The sequence below is a fragment of the Bactrocera oleae genome, chromosome 5 (genome assembly GCF_042242935.1).
Source record: "Bactrocera oleae isolate idBacOlea1 chromosome 5, idBacOlea1, whole genome shotgun sequence".
Classification (NCBI taxonomy): Eukaryota; Metazoa; Arthropoda; class Insecta; order Diptera; family Tephritidae; genus Bactrocera; species Bactrocera oleae.
The window spans coordinates 8,031,353-8,054,112 of NC_091539.1; the positions used below are offsets into that span (position 1 = coordinate 8,031,353).

General features: G+C 30.0%; 1 protein-coding gene across 4 annotated transcripts in view; it reads right to left on the bottom strand.

Annotated features, from left to right (window-relative positions):
* Nucleotides 1-22,760, bottom strand: part of csw (protein tyrosine phosphatase non-receptor type corkscrew) — a 54,245-nt gene that overhangs the window by 7,005 nt on the left and 24,480 nt on the right. For 2 of the 4 annotated variants that reach the window (XM_036376896.2, XM_036376897.2), the window contains exons 1-3: nucleotides 15,726-18,222; nucleotides 3,658-3,823; nucleotides 15-194 (exon numbers count right to left, since the gene is read on the bottom strand). In XM_036376896.2, coding sequence (XP_036232789.2) covers nucleotides 15-194; nucleotides 3,658-3,823; nucleotides 15,726-16,504 — 1,125 coding nt within the window. In that variant the 5' untranslated portion in view covers nucleotides 16,505-18,222. Of the gene's footprint in view, nucleotides 1-14; nucleotides 195-3,657; nucleotides 3,824-15,725; nucleotides 18,223-22,760 lie in introns of those variants that run through there. The other 2 variants (XM_070110262.1, XM_070110261.1) reach the window with 1 other exon arrangement.

Consider the following 22,760-nt stretch of genomic DNA (forward strand, 5'->3'; position numbering starts at 1 on the left):
TTACATCAACTTACTTTGGCCAGTTGATTCACTCGTTCATTGATGCCGCCGGCTGTGATGCGCGTCGCATTGAATGGCTGACGCAAATGCACCACTGTGCCGTATGTCTCCACCATCGGATTGCGTTTGTAGTGTTCGATGAGTTCGGACAACGTGTCGAAGGGTTCACCGCCGCCAACGTCGTATTTTTTGTCCTGCAAAGAAGGGAGAGAAAGTGTTGAGTTGGTAGATAAACAGTTTAATTTACAATAATTAGCAATATAAGAGAATTTACTAAAAAAAATTGTTTTAAATATGGGATAGCTGAAATGAAAATATTAGCAAAAAAATAACAAATTGTTTTTATGAAAATAGTGATATATATAGATGTATATCTCTTTGTAAAACATTTATAAAATATTATCAAAACTAAAATTTGCAAAAATCCTGTTTGAAAATTTAACATTAAAAGCAATAAAAAATTTACAAAAAATTTAAAAAAATATATACAAAATTTTAAAAATTAAAAAGAAGTTTTTTAAATTACAATATGTTATATATGTACATATATGATCTCTAAACAATTTTAAAATTAAAATAGTATATACAAAATTTTACAAATAAGAAAGAAATTTTAAAAAAATACAAAAATTTAAAAATTAAAAAGAAATTTTAAAAATAAATTTAAAAAAATTAATATAACATATACAAATTTTTAAAACTTAATAAGAAATAAAAATAAATAAAAAAATATGTTAGAACAAATAAAAAAAATATAAAAATAATAAAAATATTATATAAAAATAATAAAAATATTATATAAAAATATTAATAAATACTCCTTTTTGAATTAACAAATAAAAAAAGTAAAATAACATATAAATAATTTTAAAAATTACAAAAGAACTTTTAACAATTTTTTAATAAATAAAAACAATATTTAAATTAATAAAAGTATAATATAAAAATAATAATAAATTTTCTTTTCAAATTAATTATAAAATATTATTTAAATTTAAATGTTAAAAACATAAATTAGGGTGGAGCGAAAAATAATTTTGGTTTTGCTTAGCGTAAGTTAAAATTTGTAGATTATCAGAAAGGAAAATTTTTAGAAAACAATTTTTTTTTTAACATCTAGAGGCGGCCTTCACTTTTAAAGTAAATTTCGAGTTAAAATTTTTTTTACATTTTTGAAAACCTACTAATTTTACCCTCCGGCTAAGCAAAAAAAAAATTCGCTCCACCCTAATATACATATTAATTTGAAAAACCTTAAAAAAGTAATAAATATATAAGAAAAAATTAAACAGGATTTTTTCGAAGCTACATATGTATGTATAGAATATAAAAAAATATTTATTAGGAATTTTAATACATTACGTATAAAAAAGAAAAAAATAATAGAAGTAAAGAAAAATTAAATTTTTTTAAGCGAAAAATAATAATAATATATATATGTATGTATATAAAATAAAAAATTTAAAGAAAAAGTATAATAGTTATTTAAACATACAAATATTTTAATAAATTTATTTTTTTAAATGTTTTTGTTCTTTTGTCAGAAATTAATAATATAAAATATAATGATAACAAAACTTAAAAACATTAAAAAAAATAATAAAAGTAAACAAAACATTACACAGGAATTTTTAGGCGAAACTAAATCATTTACGTACATATATAAGATAAAAAAATATAAAAAATTTGTTAAAAAAAATTAAATAATTAATTAAGATATAAACCTATTAATTAAAATATATATATTTTTTAATAATATTGTATAATAATAATATATTATATTAATATAAATGCGACATTAACCTTTTTGGAAGAATAAAAAATTTATAATCCGCAAAATTTTTTATAATAGAAAAAAATTTGTACTAAAAAGTTCTTAAAATATATATATCAATACATTTTTTTTAATATAAAAAGTTAAAAATAATTTAAAAAAATAAAATTAAAAAAAAATTATATAAAAAAATAAAATAAAAATTAAATAAAAAAATAAACAATAATAAAAAAAAAATATAATAAAAAAATAAAAAATAATACAATAAAAAAATAAAAAATTATATAAAATACAAAATATAAAAATAAGTATAACATAAAACAAAATAAAGGAATATAAATAAACCAAAAACAAATCAATAATAGTAAACTAAAGAAAAAATATAAATTTTTTGTGAGTTAAAACAATTATAAAAAAAAAATCAATGAAAGTATATAATAAAAAAAAATCTGCTCTATTAAAGTCTAGCTCATTATCCTTAATGGCTGTCATAAATTGTTGAATTTTTATTTAAACTCTACAAAAAAAAAGATTATTTTACAACTAAATAGTACAACAAAAACGGTAAAGAGTACAAAAAATGTTGAAAAGCAAATAAACAACAAACCAGCAGAGTACGTACATATGTATATAGCGCTTTTGTTATTACTTTTCCGCACTTTGACTTAAGCAATTCAAATCAATTTTTCCGCAACTAACTAATTCATTGCTTCAACACTTTGTTAATATTTGCTTTTGTTGGATTTTTATCGCGCTACAAAATCGCAATGTTGATTGCGGCGTGTTTTTTTTTTGTTGTTGTTATGGTAAATTTGCTACTTTCATAATATAACATGCATATATTTGCATATTCGCATTTGCTACTATTTCTATCGTAATTTTTGTCATGTCTATGCTATGCCTTTACTGTTGCTATATTTTTAGTTGTTGTTTTTGCTGTTGTTCTGGCAGTTAAAGATCACTAGCGTTTGGTTTTTTGTTTAAGCAGTAATTTAACACTACATTTGGTTCTAGCGCTTTTTTGTTGTTGCTATTGGTTTTTTAATTTTTTTTGTAGTCTTTTACATATTCTCACTATTTTCCAAGTAATTGACTTGCTGGCAACAACAACAACAACAACAAGAACCAAAACAAAATACGAAACTTTTGCATTTGTTGTTTTTGTTATATTGGCGCAAGTCATTTGCTTGGCTGCCACTGACATTACAGTGATTTTTGTTATTATTGTTTTGCTGTATTAGTTAGCTGTAAGTTACGTTGCTATGTACGAAAATTTCAAGGTCGTACGTTTCGAGGAAAAACATTGAAATAATGGAAATTTTATTTTTTATACATATTTTTCGCAGCAAATTTTGGATGAGTGAGTCACATGACATGTAATTTCATGTAACGCAAATAGAATAATAATAAATAATAAAAAAAAGACTATCAAATATAATAGATATATTATTTAAAATGTAAAAATTTTATAATAAATATAAAGAAAAAATGTAGCAAGACGCACTACGAAATATTTATACTTATATTTACTTTGAAAAAACTAATTTCCGCAAAATTTCAAAAAGTCTACAAACTCTCCACTTCAAAAAATAACTTTAAACTTTACATTTCAATACTTCGACAAAGGCTTTTATTATTACTAAGATTTTTAAGCGGATTGTTATTATTTGGAGATTTTTTTATCACACGCTTTTAAGTAACTGAATGCATTTTTTGTTATTCCCATTAAACTTGGGGCTATATTTTTTTTTTTTTAAGAAAATTTTGTACATTATTTTCATTAAAAAATATAATTCAAAACAAATAGATGACACAAAAAAAGATATTTTCTTCAACGTTTCACTAACGATTGGGATTGTGATTTTAATTTATACATGACTCACCTGCCGCCATCGGATCATGACGTGCGTCACTTTATCATCAGTACGCACTGAAAGCACAAAATCACCAGGTTTACTTTGAGATTCACGCACCAGAAATGAACCATTCTTTCCACGTTCTAGTATCAATTTTTCAGCTTCTTTACCCGAAAGATTGCCATGAAACCATCTGGAAATAGATGAAGAAAAAATATTGGTGAAAATATATTAAAAGTAATTTAAAAAAAAAGTACTTAATATATAGTGGAATAATATTTATTAGATAATTAAAAAAATTTCATATACAAAATGTGTAAAAATAAAATTATAATAAAGTCTTAAAACATAGCAGTAAAGTATTTTTTTTTTTTGTTCTAATCATCACTTTAACTAATTATTTAGCGTTTTATGAAGTTCTTAGCACTTTTTGGTAATGAAAAATTATTCTTAACTCATTTTTTGCAAGTCTCCAAGCTTCATATATCAAGCTAATATAAGTTTTATATGCAAAACATTCTGTACTTGCTGTGAAAATAAATTTCATCAAAATTTTGAAAAGTCTCCAAACTCTCCACTTGCTAAAAAAAAGTTCTAATTTTGCATATTAATGCTTAAGGAAATAATATAATTTCTGCTAAGCCTTTTAGGCAATATATTTTACTTGGGAGAGTGTTTTTTATGTTGCGAAATACTAAGAAAATATTAATTTCACTACAAGTAACTTTCGTTATTTACATATAGGTAAGTATAAATCTTTGACTATGTATAGTTTGTTTTATAAGAATTTATAGCTCTCACCTGATATAACAACTTTATGCAGGCAGAAAACTTTTCAATATATGCATGTACATATAAATAAAATATTTTTATTATCTTTTACATTCTAATTTATATACATTTATTTATTTATTTTCTTTTTGCCAGAAGTTGTTTTATTTCACTGTTTTTTAACTAACAATGAGCAAACATTGTTTTGTTTATGGATTGTTATTTCAGCGTCTTTGTCTTAATTTTATGTTTCTTATTTCTCTTTCATTAAATTTTCCTGTATTTCAATGTTGATTTTGAATTAAAAAAAAATTATTTTTAATTTATAATTATTTATTAATTAAAAGAAAATTATTTTTGTTAATTTTTTAGTTTTATTTTTATATTGATATATTTATATTGTTTTTTTTATAATATTTTATAATTCAGAAATCAATTAATTTTTAATTTTCTTTTTTTCCACAGAATTCACCAAAATTTCAACTGTCAGTCAACAGAAAAAACTCAATAGCCGAGCTCACGTAATTCAATCCGTCTGAAGGTGAATATTTTATACCAAAACAACAAATAAATTTAAGCAAGTATGATTCTAATATTCACAATTCTCGTTGTAGTAAATGACACCGTTTCGCCTCGCAATGCAATTGCGTACTACAAAGCGCAAAAAACAGTGCGCTGCACAAAAGCCAGTTCAAGCGCTCGTACTATAAGCTCTTACCTGTGCGCGTGTGTGTGCGATGTGTGGATAAATGGGCATGACGACAAACTAGCGACATAATATACGAATTTAAAGCAAACACTCACACGTATATACATACAAACGTAAGTAAATATATACTAGAGCGCGCAATTGTATATGGTGTCATATAAGTCGAGTCCAAATACTCGCCGTCACACTACAACCCTCAATACACATCCAGAATAGGCGACCCTAAGCAGCTAGTCACCGTAAGCGTAAACCCCCAAGCACAAATCGAGCTAGAGAAGTATGTAGTGGTAGCAAAACATAAGAGCGCACTGTCGGCGAGCGTGTAACGACGTCCAGCCAGCTCGTCAAATAGACAATCGACAGCCGACCAGTGAGCTTGCCCGTCAGCCAAACGCTCGACTCCCTACTTGTCGGGCTTCGAGCAAGTGGTTTTGCGGCCAACACAACACAACACAAAACAATAAATGGCAAAGACAACATTCAAGCAACAAGAACAACAACAGCTGTTAGCTTTTGAGCACAAAGCAAATGCTAACACACACACACATACATATGTACATACACCAGCGCTGCGTGTATGTATGAGTGCAAGCTTGCACATATGGTTTATGGCTAAGTTGCATTGTTGCTGCAGTTTTCGCCAACGAAAAAGGCAACTTGCACTTGGCCCGGAACAGCTGAGCGCGCTCTAACTTAGCGCGGGGCATGCTCTAAGCGCATTAACATGCATTTAAACATACACATACATATGCATGTACATACATATGCATGTACATACATATATGCTTACCAACAAATGTGCGTTCTAGCACGCTGCATGCGCTATATAGGTTGTTGCATCACGCATACACATCTACTTACGTATATATGTACATGCACATCCACATATACACATATATATACATGCAAGTATGTATATGCATTTAAGGGGGTAAGTTGACCTTATATTCTCTACTTCCTCTGCCTATTTATTTTACAATTTCGCAAATAACCGCGAAGGCCATGTCGGAAGGAATTGCATGCTCATTGTTATTGCTTACTTCTTTATATTTATTGCTTTGTTCTACTAAATTTTTAATGTGAAAAAGACGTTGTGGCAATAGTTTCAAGGAACCTGTAGCTAGCGCATGTAATTGCCAAAGGCGCAATTGAGTCATGCCGTTATGGCATTATATGGCAGCGGAACTTTGGTGGGAGTTGGAGCAGATGCATCAGCAAATGAAGGTCAGTGGCCAGCACATACAGAATTATGTGTCAGTTTAAATGTACAGCGGTAAATAATGGTAAGCTCTACGAGGTTGAATTGGTAATTAAATTGGTACTTTCAAACCTTAAATTAGTTTGAGCAAGAGAAAGCACTGATTTTGAATTTGAAAAAAAAATACCTTTCACATATTGTTAAAGATTTGAATGTTACGTCACTTTACTTAAAGTCTCCAAACTCTACACTCGCCAAAATGCATTTATAATTATACTAAATAGAACATAAACAAATTAAAGTATATTTCTACACATTTTCTGATTGTTTTCAAAAAGTCTCCAAAGTCTCCACTAGTAAATTTTTTTTTTGCAAATTACATGCAAATAATATCGAAAGCCTGCACTGTCGAGAAATCTTGAAACGAATCCGTTATATCGCTTAAAATGTATGTACATATATACATACATACATACATACATATGTATATCATAAAATATGTAAATTACTACATACATACATATGTAAGAACTTTCGAACCGCTTTTCATTTGTCACAATTAAAAAAACTGTCACACTTATAAATAGAAAAATGTTATAAAATATATGCTCATTGAATACTAATTACAAAATTAGAATTTTAATTTGTATGTTTTGAAAGTCTACATCAGCAATTAAAAACTTACGACTTTAATTGTGTAATAGTATAATTGCAATGTAAATTCAAAAATTGTAGAGCTTATGAAACTAACTATTAGTTTTATATGAAAGTAGCATTTCTAATTGAAAAACATTTAATAATTCATTAATTGATCCTGTGTCGAAGCATATGATTTACTAGTTAAAATATTTCAAATACTTATTTTTAGCGTGCAAATAAACTATGTAGTCTAATTATATAAACACCGTTGCCTAATGATTGAAAAGGAATCATTAAGTGGACATACTAAGACCTTAATTGTACTAATTATTATTATGAATTAGTTACTAATTAAATTAATTTGAAACAATTGACCTCATCACTACTTGGACAAGTTTATTAATACTGCAATTCAAATCAATTATATCAAAAGTAAGTACCTTAATTAGAAGATTTAAGCTTACTTGAAGCATAAATATTAAAAAAAAATTATGTAAGCAATGGATTTAAAAAAATTTGTAAACACTTAAGGCAAGTCTCCAAATTCTCCACAGTTTTAATGTGTCTATCTTTTAATTTATTTTTAAGGAATCAAAATAATGCTTTTATGCTGCATAGTTTTGAACGGTTTTTTAAACTCTACACTAGCTAAAACTGGTTTTTTGCATAATTTTATATGAATTTTGCTGGCATAATTTTTCTAAATGTTCATTTCCTTGCAATAACTACAGATAAAAGTCTTATAGGACATAGTTTTGATTAGTTTTGAAACTCTACACTAACAGAAAATAATTATTTTTGATCACGATGCATGAATTTCACATAATTATAAGCAAATGTTATATTTTTATTACTTTTTCGGAAAGTCTCCAAACTCTTCAATCAACGCAAATTTCAATATTTTAAGGAGAAATTAAGTATGCACATATTTACTGTTCTGAGTAGACATATTTATTGAAATTTATTATATATGACAGTCAAACAGCAAATTTGTATATACACGTGTATGTAAATACATAAGTATGCCAAATAATTGTTTATAAAAGTTATCAAAGAATTTAATCTATTTATTTTTAAAAAGTTTAAAATGTATGCATGGCATATTGAAATTGGACGAAGTCATGTGAATTTATGAAAACACAAAGTGTATTGACAAATTAAATACAAATTATATAAATATAATATATAGTATACCTTATGTACATACATATATTCACCTACCCACATGTGGGTTTGAGTAAACAAAAACAATTTGTATATTCTAAAACCGCAAAAATGGCAATTATTAAATAAACAAGAAAATATTCCATTAATGAAAGATTACGAAGCAAACAAAGGCAAGAGAGAGTGAAAAAGAGTGTGAAAGAGGCAGAGGCATTTTCTCAATCGCATATGCAAATTTATGCCAACAGAAAAATAGAATAAATAATAAAGTATAATATATAATATATAAACAAAATAAAGATGTAAATAAACAAATGCGTTTTATGTGAGTTTCTCATTCAAGAGGAATTACGTATGTAAATATAGTTAGCAACAAAAGAGCGTACAAGGTCGGTCATATATGCTACGTACAATTAATACACGCATGTAAATTGCTCATACGCCGTGGCGCCAATGGACGACAGTTCAGCGACATTACAAAGTTGTAAAGCGATAAACTTAATAAAAATGGACTCAATTATGGGGCTTAAAGAGCTACTTATTGCGCTAGGCACGATTACTGGAAGTAGTTGCTGTTGCTAACATTTTTTTAAAGCATAAATTGTAAAATTAGCGACAAACCTTGAGTAAATACTCATTATCACCATGAGTATAATTTAAAATAAAAACTTAGCAGCTGTTAACATACACATATGTATGTGGGTATATACCATACATATGCACATATGTATAGAAATATAGAAAACCGTCTATGCTTAGTATATTGATATAGGTAAAAGTAGAAAATGCATGCGGCTGTCGTTCGAAAGCTAGTTTTAACCAGTAAGCAATGCATAGTGAAGGATAAAGCGACTACATTGGTATAACAGCACCATTTAAAACTATTTTGAAAAACTTGACAAACACTAAAATTACTGAAGTATGCTAATTTTAAACTAAAATTCCATTTACTGCACTTGAATATCACTTTTCCAAAAACTGTACAAACTCTACACTTACAAACCATTGCGTAAGCACAACACATTAATGCACGAACGCACTTAAATTTTCATTTGATTTAAAATATAACTTTCAAAAACTCTCCACTCTTTAAAAACAGCAAATATGGCGCTAAAAAGCGCTCACGCGTGATGTAACACACTTATATTTATATTTATGCACTTAAAAAAGTTTTGAAACTCTACACGACCAAAAAGTTTTGCAAAAGTGCGTGAACACATCAAAAAAAGTATAACTTGAGTCAACAATTAACACCATTTAAATTTGTAGAATTGTAATCTACTTGTAGTTCAAATACCGAACTGCACGCATTATTTTGTAGCACGTGACGAAAGTCACGCACTAAAACTATTTATAATATAGACCTTCCTGTTTAGTTTCCACGCAAATGCGGTTATTTACACAAGCGCACTTCCTAATTTCTTATAAACAATTTTTATTGCATTTTAATAGGAATGTAAATGAACAGGCACACATACATACATATAGTATGTACATATGTAAAAGAGGAAACAAAACAAATTGCACGTAAAATATCGACGCAAGACACCCACCCGGTTTACCAAGCCGGTTAGCTACTCAAAGTGCTTGGCTGGCTATTTTACAGTAAATTAAATTAGTTGTTGACGCTAACGAAACCAGTTCAGCCATCTAGCTGGTAGACGTTTAAACAAATTTGTAGACGGGCAGCGTTAGTCAATGACCTATCAATTTGTGCACATGTAGTATAAATAAATGTATATGCCTAGATATGGAAATACATAAAAGCAAAGGTAATTTTTTTTTTGTATTTGGAATGGTATTTGTTTTGCTTTTATTTGTTTTGTAAAAAATTTGTATTCCCAAAATGTCAAATTAGAAATAAATAAACCCACTAACTTTAAATTGTATATATATTTAATTTGAAATAAATGCATAGGTATGTCGTATAAAGTTGAATGACTTTTAACTCGCATTGTGCGAGGCGTATGAGTAATATTGAAGAGTGGTGCACTAAAAGTAACTGCGTTTACTGCTGCTAAATTTTGTAAAAAAAAATATAATTTTTTTTGTAGTTGTTTATATTTGATTTATCACCTTAAAAAATCTACTTTTTGCAAAAGTCTCCAAACTCTCGACATTGAAAAAGTGCGCGGATTGTGAGAGTGAGTTAAAAATAATGTAATTTTAATGTTTTGCGATAAATTGTGAGTGGATTTACGATGTCTCCAAAATCTAAATTTGCTCAAAAATTTTTGAAAAATTATTTAAAACATTCCTAAAGCGATTTAAGTATTTGTGGACACAAAAAGCTAACGCCAAATGCTTGTTTAAAAAAAAAAAAAAATATTTTAATTAAATAACATTAATTTATAAATAATTTTTATTTTAATCCTTTTATTAATACAATTATTATTATTTTTTTAATGTATTAATTATCAATATATCAACTAAAAATAAATTCAATAAGAGTATATTGAATCATTTTTTTTTTACTTTTCATAAACTGTAGCACCGCTTAAACTGTGGAAACTTTACAAATGAAAGTCAATTGTTTAACTTTAATTAAAATCTGTTTGTTTATGTACATTTTATTAATTTCAATTAAGCCTTAACCCATATTTACTTTCAATAAAGGTATTGCACAACAATTCCATTCAGTTTACTAAAAGGTTCGTAGAAATTGCGCGAAATTTTTTCGTTAAAAAAAAACTAAACCACTAAAAGGTAAATAAAGGCATTGATTAGCAGTTGTTTGATAGTTACGTGGGAGAGTACTTTAAGCAGGAATATTTACTAATAAATTTAATAAGTAAATATTATATTATCAAGAAAAAAATGTTAAGAAAAAATATTTTCGCTAAGTTATTACTTTTTTAATAATTATTATTTTCATATTTTATTATTTTTATTATTATTATTTAAGTTAATTTTTCTGAATAATTAAATAATGCACAGCTGGACCAGGAAGCATACAATTATATATTGCTGAGAAATTTAATTATAAAAAATTATATATTAAAAGATAATAAAAGAAATTAATTTAATTCGCATGACGTTTCAACACTGGCATTATTAAATCGTTTTGACGCGATTAAGGTCAACAGCAAATACGATGTAAACAAACCATTTAATAGGCGCACGAGACAGCAGTTTGTAATGAATGAAAGCGCGCAAAACTGGTCCGCCAACAGCGGCAGCTGGTTGTTTGTGGGCGCAAAAGATTGCGAAAAAATTAATTTTTATTTTATTTTCACGCGTGAAATATGGTGTAATTAACAATAAATTTATGGCTTTTATAAAACTTGGTGGCGCTATAAATTGAAAAAAAAATGTTTTTAAAAAAACTGGGTTATTGCGAAGGCAATTAAATTTCAATCCTCTGGAAAAAATGAAATAATCATTTAATTTTTTAATATTAATTTCCAAAACTTGCTATGAAAATAAGTGTTACTGTTTAATGTTATACATAAAATGCAGCATTTTGTTGTTCTATCTGCCAGAAAAAAAATTTTCAAAAAATCTACACTTTTCAAAAACACTAATTATTGTACTAAAATGCATTCTCACTTAATTTAGTTCCTTTAAATTTATATTTATGCATATTCAAAAAAAAGTGTTGAAAATCTCCAAATGCTTTTAATGTTTTTAAAATTTTAATAATGCCATTTCTCAATTTTTTGAGCTTTTTACATATTTTTATTTTGTTTTCTTTTTTAATTTTTTTAAGTACATTAAGATTTTTTCGTTTAGAATTTTATTTTTCGTAAATATTTCGTTTGATATAATTTTTTTTTATGTTTCTATGTAATTTTACTAAAGTTTTGGTTATATTGTGTTATTATAATTGTTATGGTTTTATTATATTGTATTTTTTTGGCAAATTACTTAAATGTATTAGCTTTGTCAAAAGACCCGCTAGCTAATTAATTATATTTAGTTATTATTAATAGTTAATGTTAAATTTTTTTGTGTAATACGTAGAAGATCACAAAGGTAATAAAATTTATTGATTTACAACTTAGGTTGCTGATTAAGATTAAAGGTTTAATTATATTGAAAAAAACTCCAAAATTTTACAAGCAACGGTATAATAACCAAAAATAGCATTTTCGGCCATTACATTATAAAACAGAGGACGCTGGTAAACTGTATTTTGCAGTTTGTGTACGTACGTTATAATTTTGTTCCAGCCTACAAACTCTCTACTAACTGAAAATTGTGTTTTTACTTTGTAATATTGCTCTCCAAAATTTTACATTACTATTTCACTCGATTTTTTTTTTTGTTTAATTAAATCCTGCTGTGCAGAACTCTACAATAGCACAAAACTGCTCTGGTTGGTGATAAATTAAAATTTCTACATCAAATTACTAGAAATAGCTAGTTTTGCTTCATTTTCAGTATTTTAGTAATAAGTCAATGGATTTTACATTTTTTCAACCAATGTTTTGAAAGTCTACACAATAATTTTGCACTTGTTTGTATAAAAGAACATATATAATAACCATGAACTATATCACGCCACATTTTTAATAAATTGTTAGGTCTACACTAAATTCTACACAATTTCAAAAACTTTCCAATACTTTAATTTTTTGTATTTTTATTGCAAATATGTTGAAAATAAAAATTAATACCATTATTTTTAAATTTTTCCTAAATTTTCTATTCCCATTTTTCGTTCGTTTATTCACTTTTCAACTACACTACAATTGCTTGAAAGTAAATCATTTATTGTTTACTACTATTTCTAAATATTATTACGTCAACTAATTGTTAAGTAATTTCTAATAGCAGCGTTCCTTTGCCGCAATAGCATATCATTTGTACGCCTAAATGCAAATATTAGTAAACACCAGGGGGCGTATGATTAACGTAATTGCCGCACATTTGCGGTTTGTGCACATATGTTCTAGTCGCAATTGCTACAATTACAGAAAATCAGTTGACACTTGCGTAAAAATGTATACAACGCTGATTGCGCCTATTAAATATGGGCAATGTGAATGTCTAGCGCACAAAAAGTGCTAGAGACGGCACAGAAGTATTGTCGAAGTAATGATATTTATTTTTCGAATTAACTCAAAAATTGCCTTGTAATGCGAACTTTAGAGAAAATTTCAAAAAAAAAACAAAAAGTAATTGAAACAATAGAAGATTAGTTAAGCAGTTGAAGGAAGTAGAAATAAGCAAATCAGCGGCAGCGCAACGTCAAATCACAATTATTTATAATCGCCTATGAAATTGCGATAATTTTTATGGAGAAATGTAAATAATTATGTAAGTGTTGTGTGAGAATACAAAATGTTGCAGCGCTCAAACGCCAATCAAATAAAAATAAATTAAGCAGAGAAAAACAAATACAAATACAAAAACAAAATAATCAAAGCGGGCACCACATCAGTTAAACGCACGTGCGTTCACCCACCCGTGTTTATACAGATGTGTGTGTGTATGTTTGTGTGCATTTCGTTAACTTGTATGGTCGCCGCTCTCTTTGCGTTTTCTTTTTGCTAAAACGCTTTTGTAGAAGGGCCAGTAGTGCGAAGCAGTCACTTTATTTTAAAAAGAAAACATCTTGGGAATTTTGTGAAATTTTCATGCATTCGTGCTTATAAGAAAATCTCGTAAGTAATCACGTGTACGACAATTTTGTGGTTTGCAAAAAAGCAAAGCAGATGAGAGTGCTTTTAATTAACTTTACACTGCCTACACGAACATTAAAAGCGTAAAAATTAGTATTAAGCCGCCGTTAATGCTTCCAGTTCAATTTTTAGTATTTAAAAAAACGTGTGCTAAACTCTCCAAATAGTAGACTCGCTTCAAAGTCATTGGAGATAAATTTAAACACGATTAAAAGCTATTTTATCAATCAAGCAATGCTTAATAATAACTTTTTACAAGTCTCCAAACTCTACACAACATCAAACACCTTTAAATATTAGTTCGGAACAAAGCATAAGGTCTAAACACTGTAATAATGCTATTTTTGCAAAATTTTGAAACTCTCCACTATAAGCAAATATTGAAATTTCATGTGTATCTCACGCAAACAACTCTATAATATATTTCATTTAATATTTTCTGTAAATTTATGACCACCTCTCTACATCACCAACCAAAAAATAAGTAAATAACGAACTCAAAAAATGTCATGTGAGTAAATTCAATTCACCCAACTCGCTAATTATCTGTAGTGACACTAGTGCCACGCATTTTCAATCAGCATCGCAATTAAATTGAATGAGAAGAAAAAACAAACAAGCGTCGCCACACAATGCAAAACGCAATATTGTTGTTATTGTTATTATTCGATGTGCGTTGGTGTCGTTACTTTTTATTATTATTGCTCAGCCACCACATTTTAAGCCCTTCTTTTACATTAAGTACTGAGGTTGTACACATTTGCACATGTACATATGTGTGTGTATGTAGGTATATACATATGTAGCTGTGTGAACTTGATAAACGTGAGCGCAAATAATTTATTTTTAACATTTGCGCACAAAAATATTACAAAACATTGCCCAACACGCACATATACTCCTAAAAATGTATAAATGTACGCAGGCTGGTAAGCACAAAGCTTGTATGTACATATTTCCATACATATGCAGTTGTATGTTAATTTCTGAGTCGTTTGCGAAATAAGTTATTAAAGTGTAACATATTTTTGGCAACTTAACGATTTGTATGACCTCTGCTTGTAACGGTTACCCACTCAATACACTTAATGTAAATCACTTACGTCAATAAGCGTAAAAGTTAAATATAAATTACCGTTATAGGTGGTGTGTGGCTTAAAAAGAAGGGGCAGAACAATCAAAGCGTTGATTATTATAAATAAAGTCAACACAGTGATGCGCTTTCGTGTATATAATTAGGCTACAACGTCATGTAAGCGGAAAGGAAAAGAGTGCGACGGATTCTCCGAAGTATCGTCTTACTTACAGTATTGTATTGTAATTGCTTTGGCGGGGATTTTGGGAAAGTTATATTTTTAAATAAAATGTTATGTTAGGAAAACTACAAAGTTGAAAGAAAAAATCTTGAGCACTTACAATAAAGTCTACATTGTAGCAAAAAATGCAAATACACATAGTGATGAAATTAAATTGATTGCGTTGTATTCTTAGTTTTTAAAAGTCTCCGAAGTCTCCAAATTCTTAATTCAATTAATATATCTAATAAATACTTTAATAAACTAAATTAACATCGCTCAAAAGGGGATTAATGAAAGTATACACATTTTGGACAATTCTCCAAATCCACCATTTCGCTCTCCAGCGAATAAATGTAATAAATAGTGTAGAAAACTCAGTTAACGCCTCTAATGTGTTAATTAAAGAAAGTATACACATTTTGGAAAAGTCTCCAAATTCTTCACTACATTAAAATTAAAGCATATCGCTACAACTAAGAAATTCAAGAAATTTTAAGCACTTTTAACGAAATCAACTACATCTGAACGTCACAAAACACAAAAATTAGAAAAGTATCAATTAGAATATCTCTTAATATCTCAAAAATATTTAATCAAATATATATGAACTTATAATGAATATCTCTAGAATATCTAAAAAATAAATACTAAGTAATTTATAACCAAAAAAAGTTTAAAAAAATACCCACGGAAAGTGCAGCATTTTGCAGTATATCGTGGCCAACTCCTTGGACAAACGCAGCGATGGCGGACGACTGTGAAACCGCGGTGGCGACGTCGACAGCGAAGTAGGCGTCGAAGCAGCCGACATCGACGAGCACGGGCTGCAGGCGCCTGCTAACGACTCGGTCGACAGCGAAGTTGTATACGACGAGGCGGGTGAAGGATTCAGCGATGAGAGTGGCGTACGATAGATGTCGCCCTCATAGTAATGCAATGATGATGGCATCAGATCGCCAGCATCCATTTCACGCGTTTGCAAATCGATTTGCAAATCTGTGGTGGTTATGCGTAAGGCGGGTATATCTTTGGTGTTGAGGCGGTTGAACGAGTGTTCAGGCACCTTTAGGTAATTACCACTCTGACTATGACATTTTTTGTCATTGTTGCTGTGATATTGAGAGTTGCTGCTGCTGCTGCCACTTTTGCTGCTATTGCAGCTGCTGTTGTTACTCTTGCTATTATTTATCGTCGCCAATTCATCGTTGCTTAGAAAATCACGATGATGTTGATGTTGCTGTTGTTGGCTTTTGTTGAGTTTCTTCTTTTTGGACGCAACAAATTGCCTCTCATAATGCTGGTAGTGACCACTATTAATGTAAGTGGCTGCCATTGCCTTTTCGTATTCTATGTTACGCGTATTGTTGTAATCATTGATGTGCTGATTCTGCTTTTGTTCTTGCTGTTTGGCGGTGGAGATGCCGCCAAAGGAGTTGGAGAGTTTTTCGATGTATTTGTTGAAGATCATTTTAGTTGTTTTGTTTTTAGGTGAGGGAGACTGTTTTGCAGACTTCTAAATTTTAATACTGTTTGCGGATCTTTTGTGTTTTGTGACACAAAATTTCAATATTTATTGATTTTATTTTTGGTATTTCGAAAATTTTAGAAGTTTTTGAGTTTTTGAAATTATTTGTTTAAAAAAAAATTGACGTGAAATTTTTTGAAAAGCGATTTGGGTTACGTTGTAACTTTAAATTTAAATCCTTTAACTGAATTTTAATTGTCAGTTTTTTATTTATTTTTTTTTACTATAAATTATAGCAAAATTGTGTATTTGCTTTTACGTTAAGTCAACCGTTAAATTTCTGTTAGTTACAGTTACACTTATAAGCACATCTGCTTGCTGATTCAATATTGTTTTAAGTTTTGTTTTATTTGTTCTATAATTTGCAGCAAAAATAGCCACGCTTTGCTTAAAAATGCTTATGCAAGTATCTATCACAGTTTACAGATATTTTTCTCCACTAATTTGAACACTTATTATCACACACTACATGTTTCCTGTTTTTCACACCTTTTTAATACACTTTCAGTTTCAACAAAATTATTATATTGTAGATTTACTAGCTCAAAGACTGTATTGAACTTGTGGAACACTTTGCTCACAGACTAATATTGTACTTTTCACGCCTTTTTTCGCTAAAAAAAAAATAACGCTTTGTTCGTTTTCTTTAGCACCACTTCCTTAACTTTCACTTTTCAGTGTCGTTCTTTGTTCTCGCTAGTCGCTGGCTTAGACACTTCCTCCTTCACTTGATGAACTTTTTCAAAGCAAGTAGCAATTTCTTTTCAATCGGTTTATGCGCTTTCACGCACAGTTGCGTATTCTTTGCCGCCACAACGGACACTGGCGTACTGTTACGTTCGGTGTTGTGGTCAAGACTCGTGCTTGTTTGTGCATCAAATAAATGCTCGTTAAGATATAATGAATGCATTTTTCATGTATGTCGCTGCCGTAGCTTACACGAACTTACAATTTACAATTTTATCTGCGATTTTTTTAGTGGCAGTCATTCGGCATTTTTTTTTTTGTTTTTTTTTGTGTTCTTTATTACTTATTTGTTTTTTTATTACTGTGATTACTTCAAGCACAGTGTGCATAAAATTAAGGAACTTATAAGAGTTGTGCGTGCGCAAATTATTTGAGAGAATTACACATATATTTGTAGATATATATATATTTTAAAACAAAACTGTAACTATGTCTATATGTTTCTAAACCTGTTCAACTTTGAGTGGACTCCGTTTTTGGTTTTCCAACGATTAAATGTACGTTGAAAAATGTTGAAAAATTCCAATTTCCAATTCCGATCACATAAACACACGCTCAACGCTCGCACGATCAGTCAATCAATAGCGATCTTCGATCAATCTCTTTTTACGGCTCGTACCTTTTTTGGCAAGGCATATATATGCAATGCACATATATAAAAAATATAAGATTTCAAAACTTTTAGAAGCTTACGAACCGCACAAATTGTGCATTTCAAACGTTTTTGAAAATTTATTCACTTTGAAAAAATAAAATGATCAACTAACGATACTAAATAGACACATACACACACTTGTGCTTTGACTCGTACGACGCGATCTCGTTGTCTGTTCTGTTTATACGGAATTTTTATGGCTTATTTTTACAGAGTGTACGTTCTGTACAAACGCGCTGTCTTAACGCAAATGAAACGAACCCCGTTGTATTCTATACTTTTTAAGCAAATGTCGCGCCAAGCAAGGCGATCGACGCGCTGCGATAAGCAAACGACTTTGTTGTTGATGGCGTTCTTGAGACTTGCAGAATTGGTGAAGCGCGCATATCACGGTGTTACTGATGAGCGCTAACGTGCGCTGTCGGCGAAGGTGATGAGCGGATGGCAGGTCGACATATATGTCGTTATGGCTTTGTTTTGCTTGAGACGCTTTTTGATGTGGGTTTGGTGTTTGCGCGTTCATTTGCCGGCTGGCGAATGTGGTAGCGCTCTACTAACACATGAAATGGAACGCGCTCAACAAATGAGCGTGCACACATACGGCGCGGTGACTCAACAAATTACAAAGAATATCGTGGATATGATTTGGAACTTTTGAGTGAATAAGTTGAGGTGAGCGCGCGTATTGTGCTCTCAGCAGCGCGCTTTCACTCGGACGCTGAGCGCCCACTCACAACGATTAGTTACAAACATAAAGAGCGTGCTGCGCTACACTCACGGCTGTAAATGTTCTGAACACGTTCACCAGGTGGGCGTGCGTGATCGCTATAACAGATCGTATGATCCGCGGATTTCAGATTTAATTGAACCCACAAATAATCGCGTAATTTATTAGCAAGTTACTCATAAGTAGCGTTGTTTTTATTTTAATTTAGTAATTGTGTGACCCGCTTGTTTACAAAATGCGAACGCGCCAATTTAGTAACATCCGACACCCTGCGCGCCTTCACCTCTGCCGCAGCGCGCATATTGCAATATATGACGCGTTTGAGGCGAGCGGTTATGCACGGTGTTGCACGCATGCGTTCATCAATTTTAATGGAAAATAAGATGATATATTTATATAAGTAGAGTCATTAAAGGCGATAAGCCAAAATTCATTTGTTGGAAATTTATTTATATTTCCTGCACTCTAATATGATATGTAAGCAATTCTGACAAATAATTCTATATGCATATGCTACGTTAATACATATACACAATCGAAAATACAAATGGAGTCCTTTATAGGAAAAAACAAGTCACATAATGACAAACTGAGTGACTCTTCGTAAAAAGAGTATGGTGCTGAAAAAGAGCGTAATACGAAAAATTTCCAGGAAATACGTTTTTGCACTAAAAGCGAATTGCAACGATAAGCCTAGACAGTTTCCAGGAATGCGAAAACAAGTTGCAACAAGCTGCAACGCTTGCTACAGCATTTTTGCATCTGCGCTTATATTGAAAGTATACATAAGTAGCAACTAGCACGCGCATATTTTGCCAGATACGAAAATTCTGAGAATACTGTAAGCTGCATTTACACAAGAATTTAATTTGTGTGCGGATCGAAGTCTTTTTAATAAATACACACACTATCAAACAAATGGCTATATTAATTTTTTATGAACTCTACCAACTCTACATGAGGTAAAACAATTTTTAAGCTTGAAGATTTTTTTCATTTATGACCATCGTCTAAAAAGCAAAATTAAGTTTCACAAATTTCCAAAATCTCTCCAAACTCTCCACTTTACGTAAACTTTCCGTAAGCGAATATTATGCACTCCAAAATATTATAATACATTTTTTAGACAATCATACAGTTTGCATAAAAATTCCGAACTCTACACTCAGCAAAAATATCTCTAAGTCAAATATTAAGCATTATAAAATACTTGTGCAACATTGTCAACGAAAAACTAAAATCTTAAAGCAATTCATCAAAGTCTCCAAACTCACCAATTGTAAAATTATGTTACAAAATAGTTTTCAATCATTTGGACATCATTTTCACTAAAAAATTTATTTATAAAAAAGATGAATTTTAACTGAAAAATTATTACCACAGCAAAACAGATTTGAATTTCTGCCGTAGATACATACATACATACATTTGAGCTGTTATTTTTAAAAGTGATTTAATATTTGTACAGTTTTTTAAGATTACAACCATGGCATGTGACACAGTTCTTACATTAGTGCAAACAAACATTCCTACATATGTAAAAGGGAAGTATGTATTTGACGCAATTGACTCATTTGTGTGATTCTATGGAAGTTAAGCAAATAAACAGCTTTATTTGCTAAGCAAATATAAAGTGTAAGATGGACTACTGTGCTTAACTAATATATGTAATTGTAGACCTGCGCAAAAAGTCTGATAAATTGAATGAGAATGCGATAATATATGCATATCTACCTATAGATGTAGTACATATGTATATACGAGTACAAAGAAAAGTTTAATGCGAATTTGCTTATCTGCATTTCCAAATAATATATATCTTTCTACTCGCCACGTGTCATTATACTATCTTCGCGAGCTGTTTTTGGAATTTAATATAAAAATTCTAAACCAGATTATGCTATACAACTGAAACAGAAACCAGTTTACTGAGAGTTCTAGACTAGTACAAGTAAAAAAAAAGTTTAAGTTCTAGAAAGTGAAAGTATTCAAATCATGGCCTATATTAATATGGTAGTTTATCTCAGGTTTCAAACTCGACACTGTACCGTTGCTCAATATTAAAACGCAATATCATAGTTTCAAAATACTCAGCAACTGAGTTGCAACACATTTTACAAAAGTCTCCAAACTCTACACTAAACATATAAAGCGTAATAATTGCGTGATTATATTCACGTTGTGCAGAAAATCTATTTACTTAGATTTTTACACATTTTCAAAAAGTCTACAAACTCTACAATACACTAAAACAGCATAAAATCGTATACCCAGCTCTTCAAACATTTTTTTTGTTTTAAACCAATTATAATCAATGTATGGTTTATATAAAGACGTTTTTGAGTACACTTCAGTAAATTCGGTTGTGTCAGCCAACTAAAAAGTATTCGGCGGTTGAGTAGTATGTCGATAATTATGCAAATTTTGTCTACTTTCTGCACAAAACAATTCTCAAGTACTTGCCAATTAGCCACTTTATGAAGTGCGATGTTTATTTGTATACGAAATGAATAACAACAATCTCGAAATGTTCAATATTTTATGGCATAGCTAATTTTGCTTATTGTATAATACAAAGCAGGTGATATAAACGTAGTAACTGTGAAATTTAATATATAGAATGACATATTCCGAGCGCGTACAGAGATTCTCAGCTGTGAGGAGTTCGTGCATTATTTTTGACAGGCTGAAATTAGTTAAGAACCACTGAACTCATATAGATATAAATTTGAACTTAATTTAAGGTTTAACCTTCAAGTGGACACTTTAGAGCTTCGCTTTTTATATCTGCAATTCAGCAAATAACTGGAAGCGAGAATCGCCAGGTGTGTGACTTTTCTGACAATCACCCAACCAAACACACAATTCATTGTAATTACAACGCAATAACCAACACGAAAGATTTCTCATATAACTAAATTATGGATCGTATTTATTATTACGAAATATTTAGAGTCATTCATACAGAAAGCGTAGATTCTAAGAAGTCACAGCTGACGCAGCCACACAATCGCCAAACGGCTTAGAAATCTTTGATGCCTACGCATTAAGCCACGGCCTGTAATTTAATAGCCATTAGGGAATATATGAATGAATGAATGATAGTTTGAATAAGCGGAGTAAAGAGACTATTAATGTGGGTGCAAAAGAAAGCAAGATAGAATGAAGAGGCAGGGCAAATGATGCCCATTTAAGTAGAAAAAAAGTGTGCGAGGAGATGTGAATGGACTACAGTGTGTTAAAAAGCAAAATCGACTTAAGCTTTGATTTCAGCATAATTTGGGAATCTAATGGATCCAACTGCCCACCTTAGACTAACTTAACAGCGCAATAATATTTTACAAATCTTCTCAATGACCGAAATTTTTGTCTGAAAAATTAAAAATCTTTCGCCGACGAGGACTCAAACGCATCCAAGAGTGGGACAACTTTGTATGTCAGCCAAAACCATTCGCCGTCCAAATTATGAAACCCATTATATATAATATAGGTATTACACATTTTGTTATTCATAAACTATTATGTGTTATTTATGAAAACAAAAATTGTTATTATTATTGTTTTGTTTACATACGCCCTTTTTTGAGATTTAATGTGTTTATTTTGAAATAATTATATGTCAGTGGAAAAACAATGAGTGTAAACAAAATAAGCCGGCGATGACATGTTCAGCAGAATACTCTAAAGGCAATAAAGAATAGCTTCGCAGAATTGAAGCTAGCAAAAAAAAAACAAACAAACTTGGTCCATTTAAACCACAAACAAGAACCTGTTGAAGCGACGCGATCGAAGTATGTACATATATTAGAGCGGGCACAAAGTGCAGAAAAACGCAAGAAAACATATCAGTTACACTGCAAAGCGCCCACAGCGGCTTTTTGAAGAATGTAGAGAGTGACCACCACCATTATATCATGGCTCATCGCTCTTTCACTCATTCGCTCAACTCAGTGCCTGTCTCTCTCCATACTCTCTACATCACGATTTTTAAGTCGGGGCTTTTTGAGCTCACAAAACCAGATCTGCAGTTGGTATCGCTAAGCTAACTCAACGGTTTTTACACCACAGCA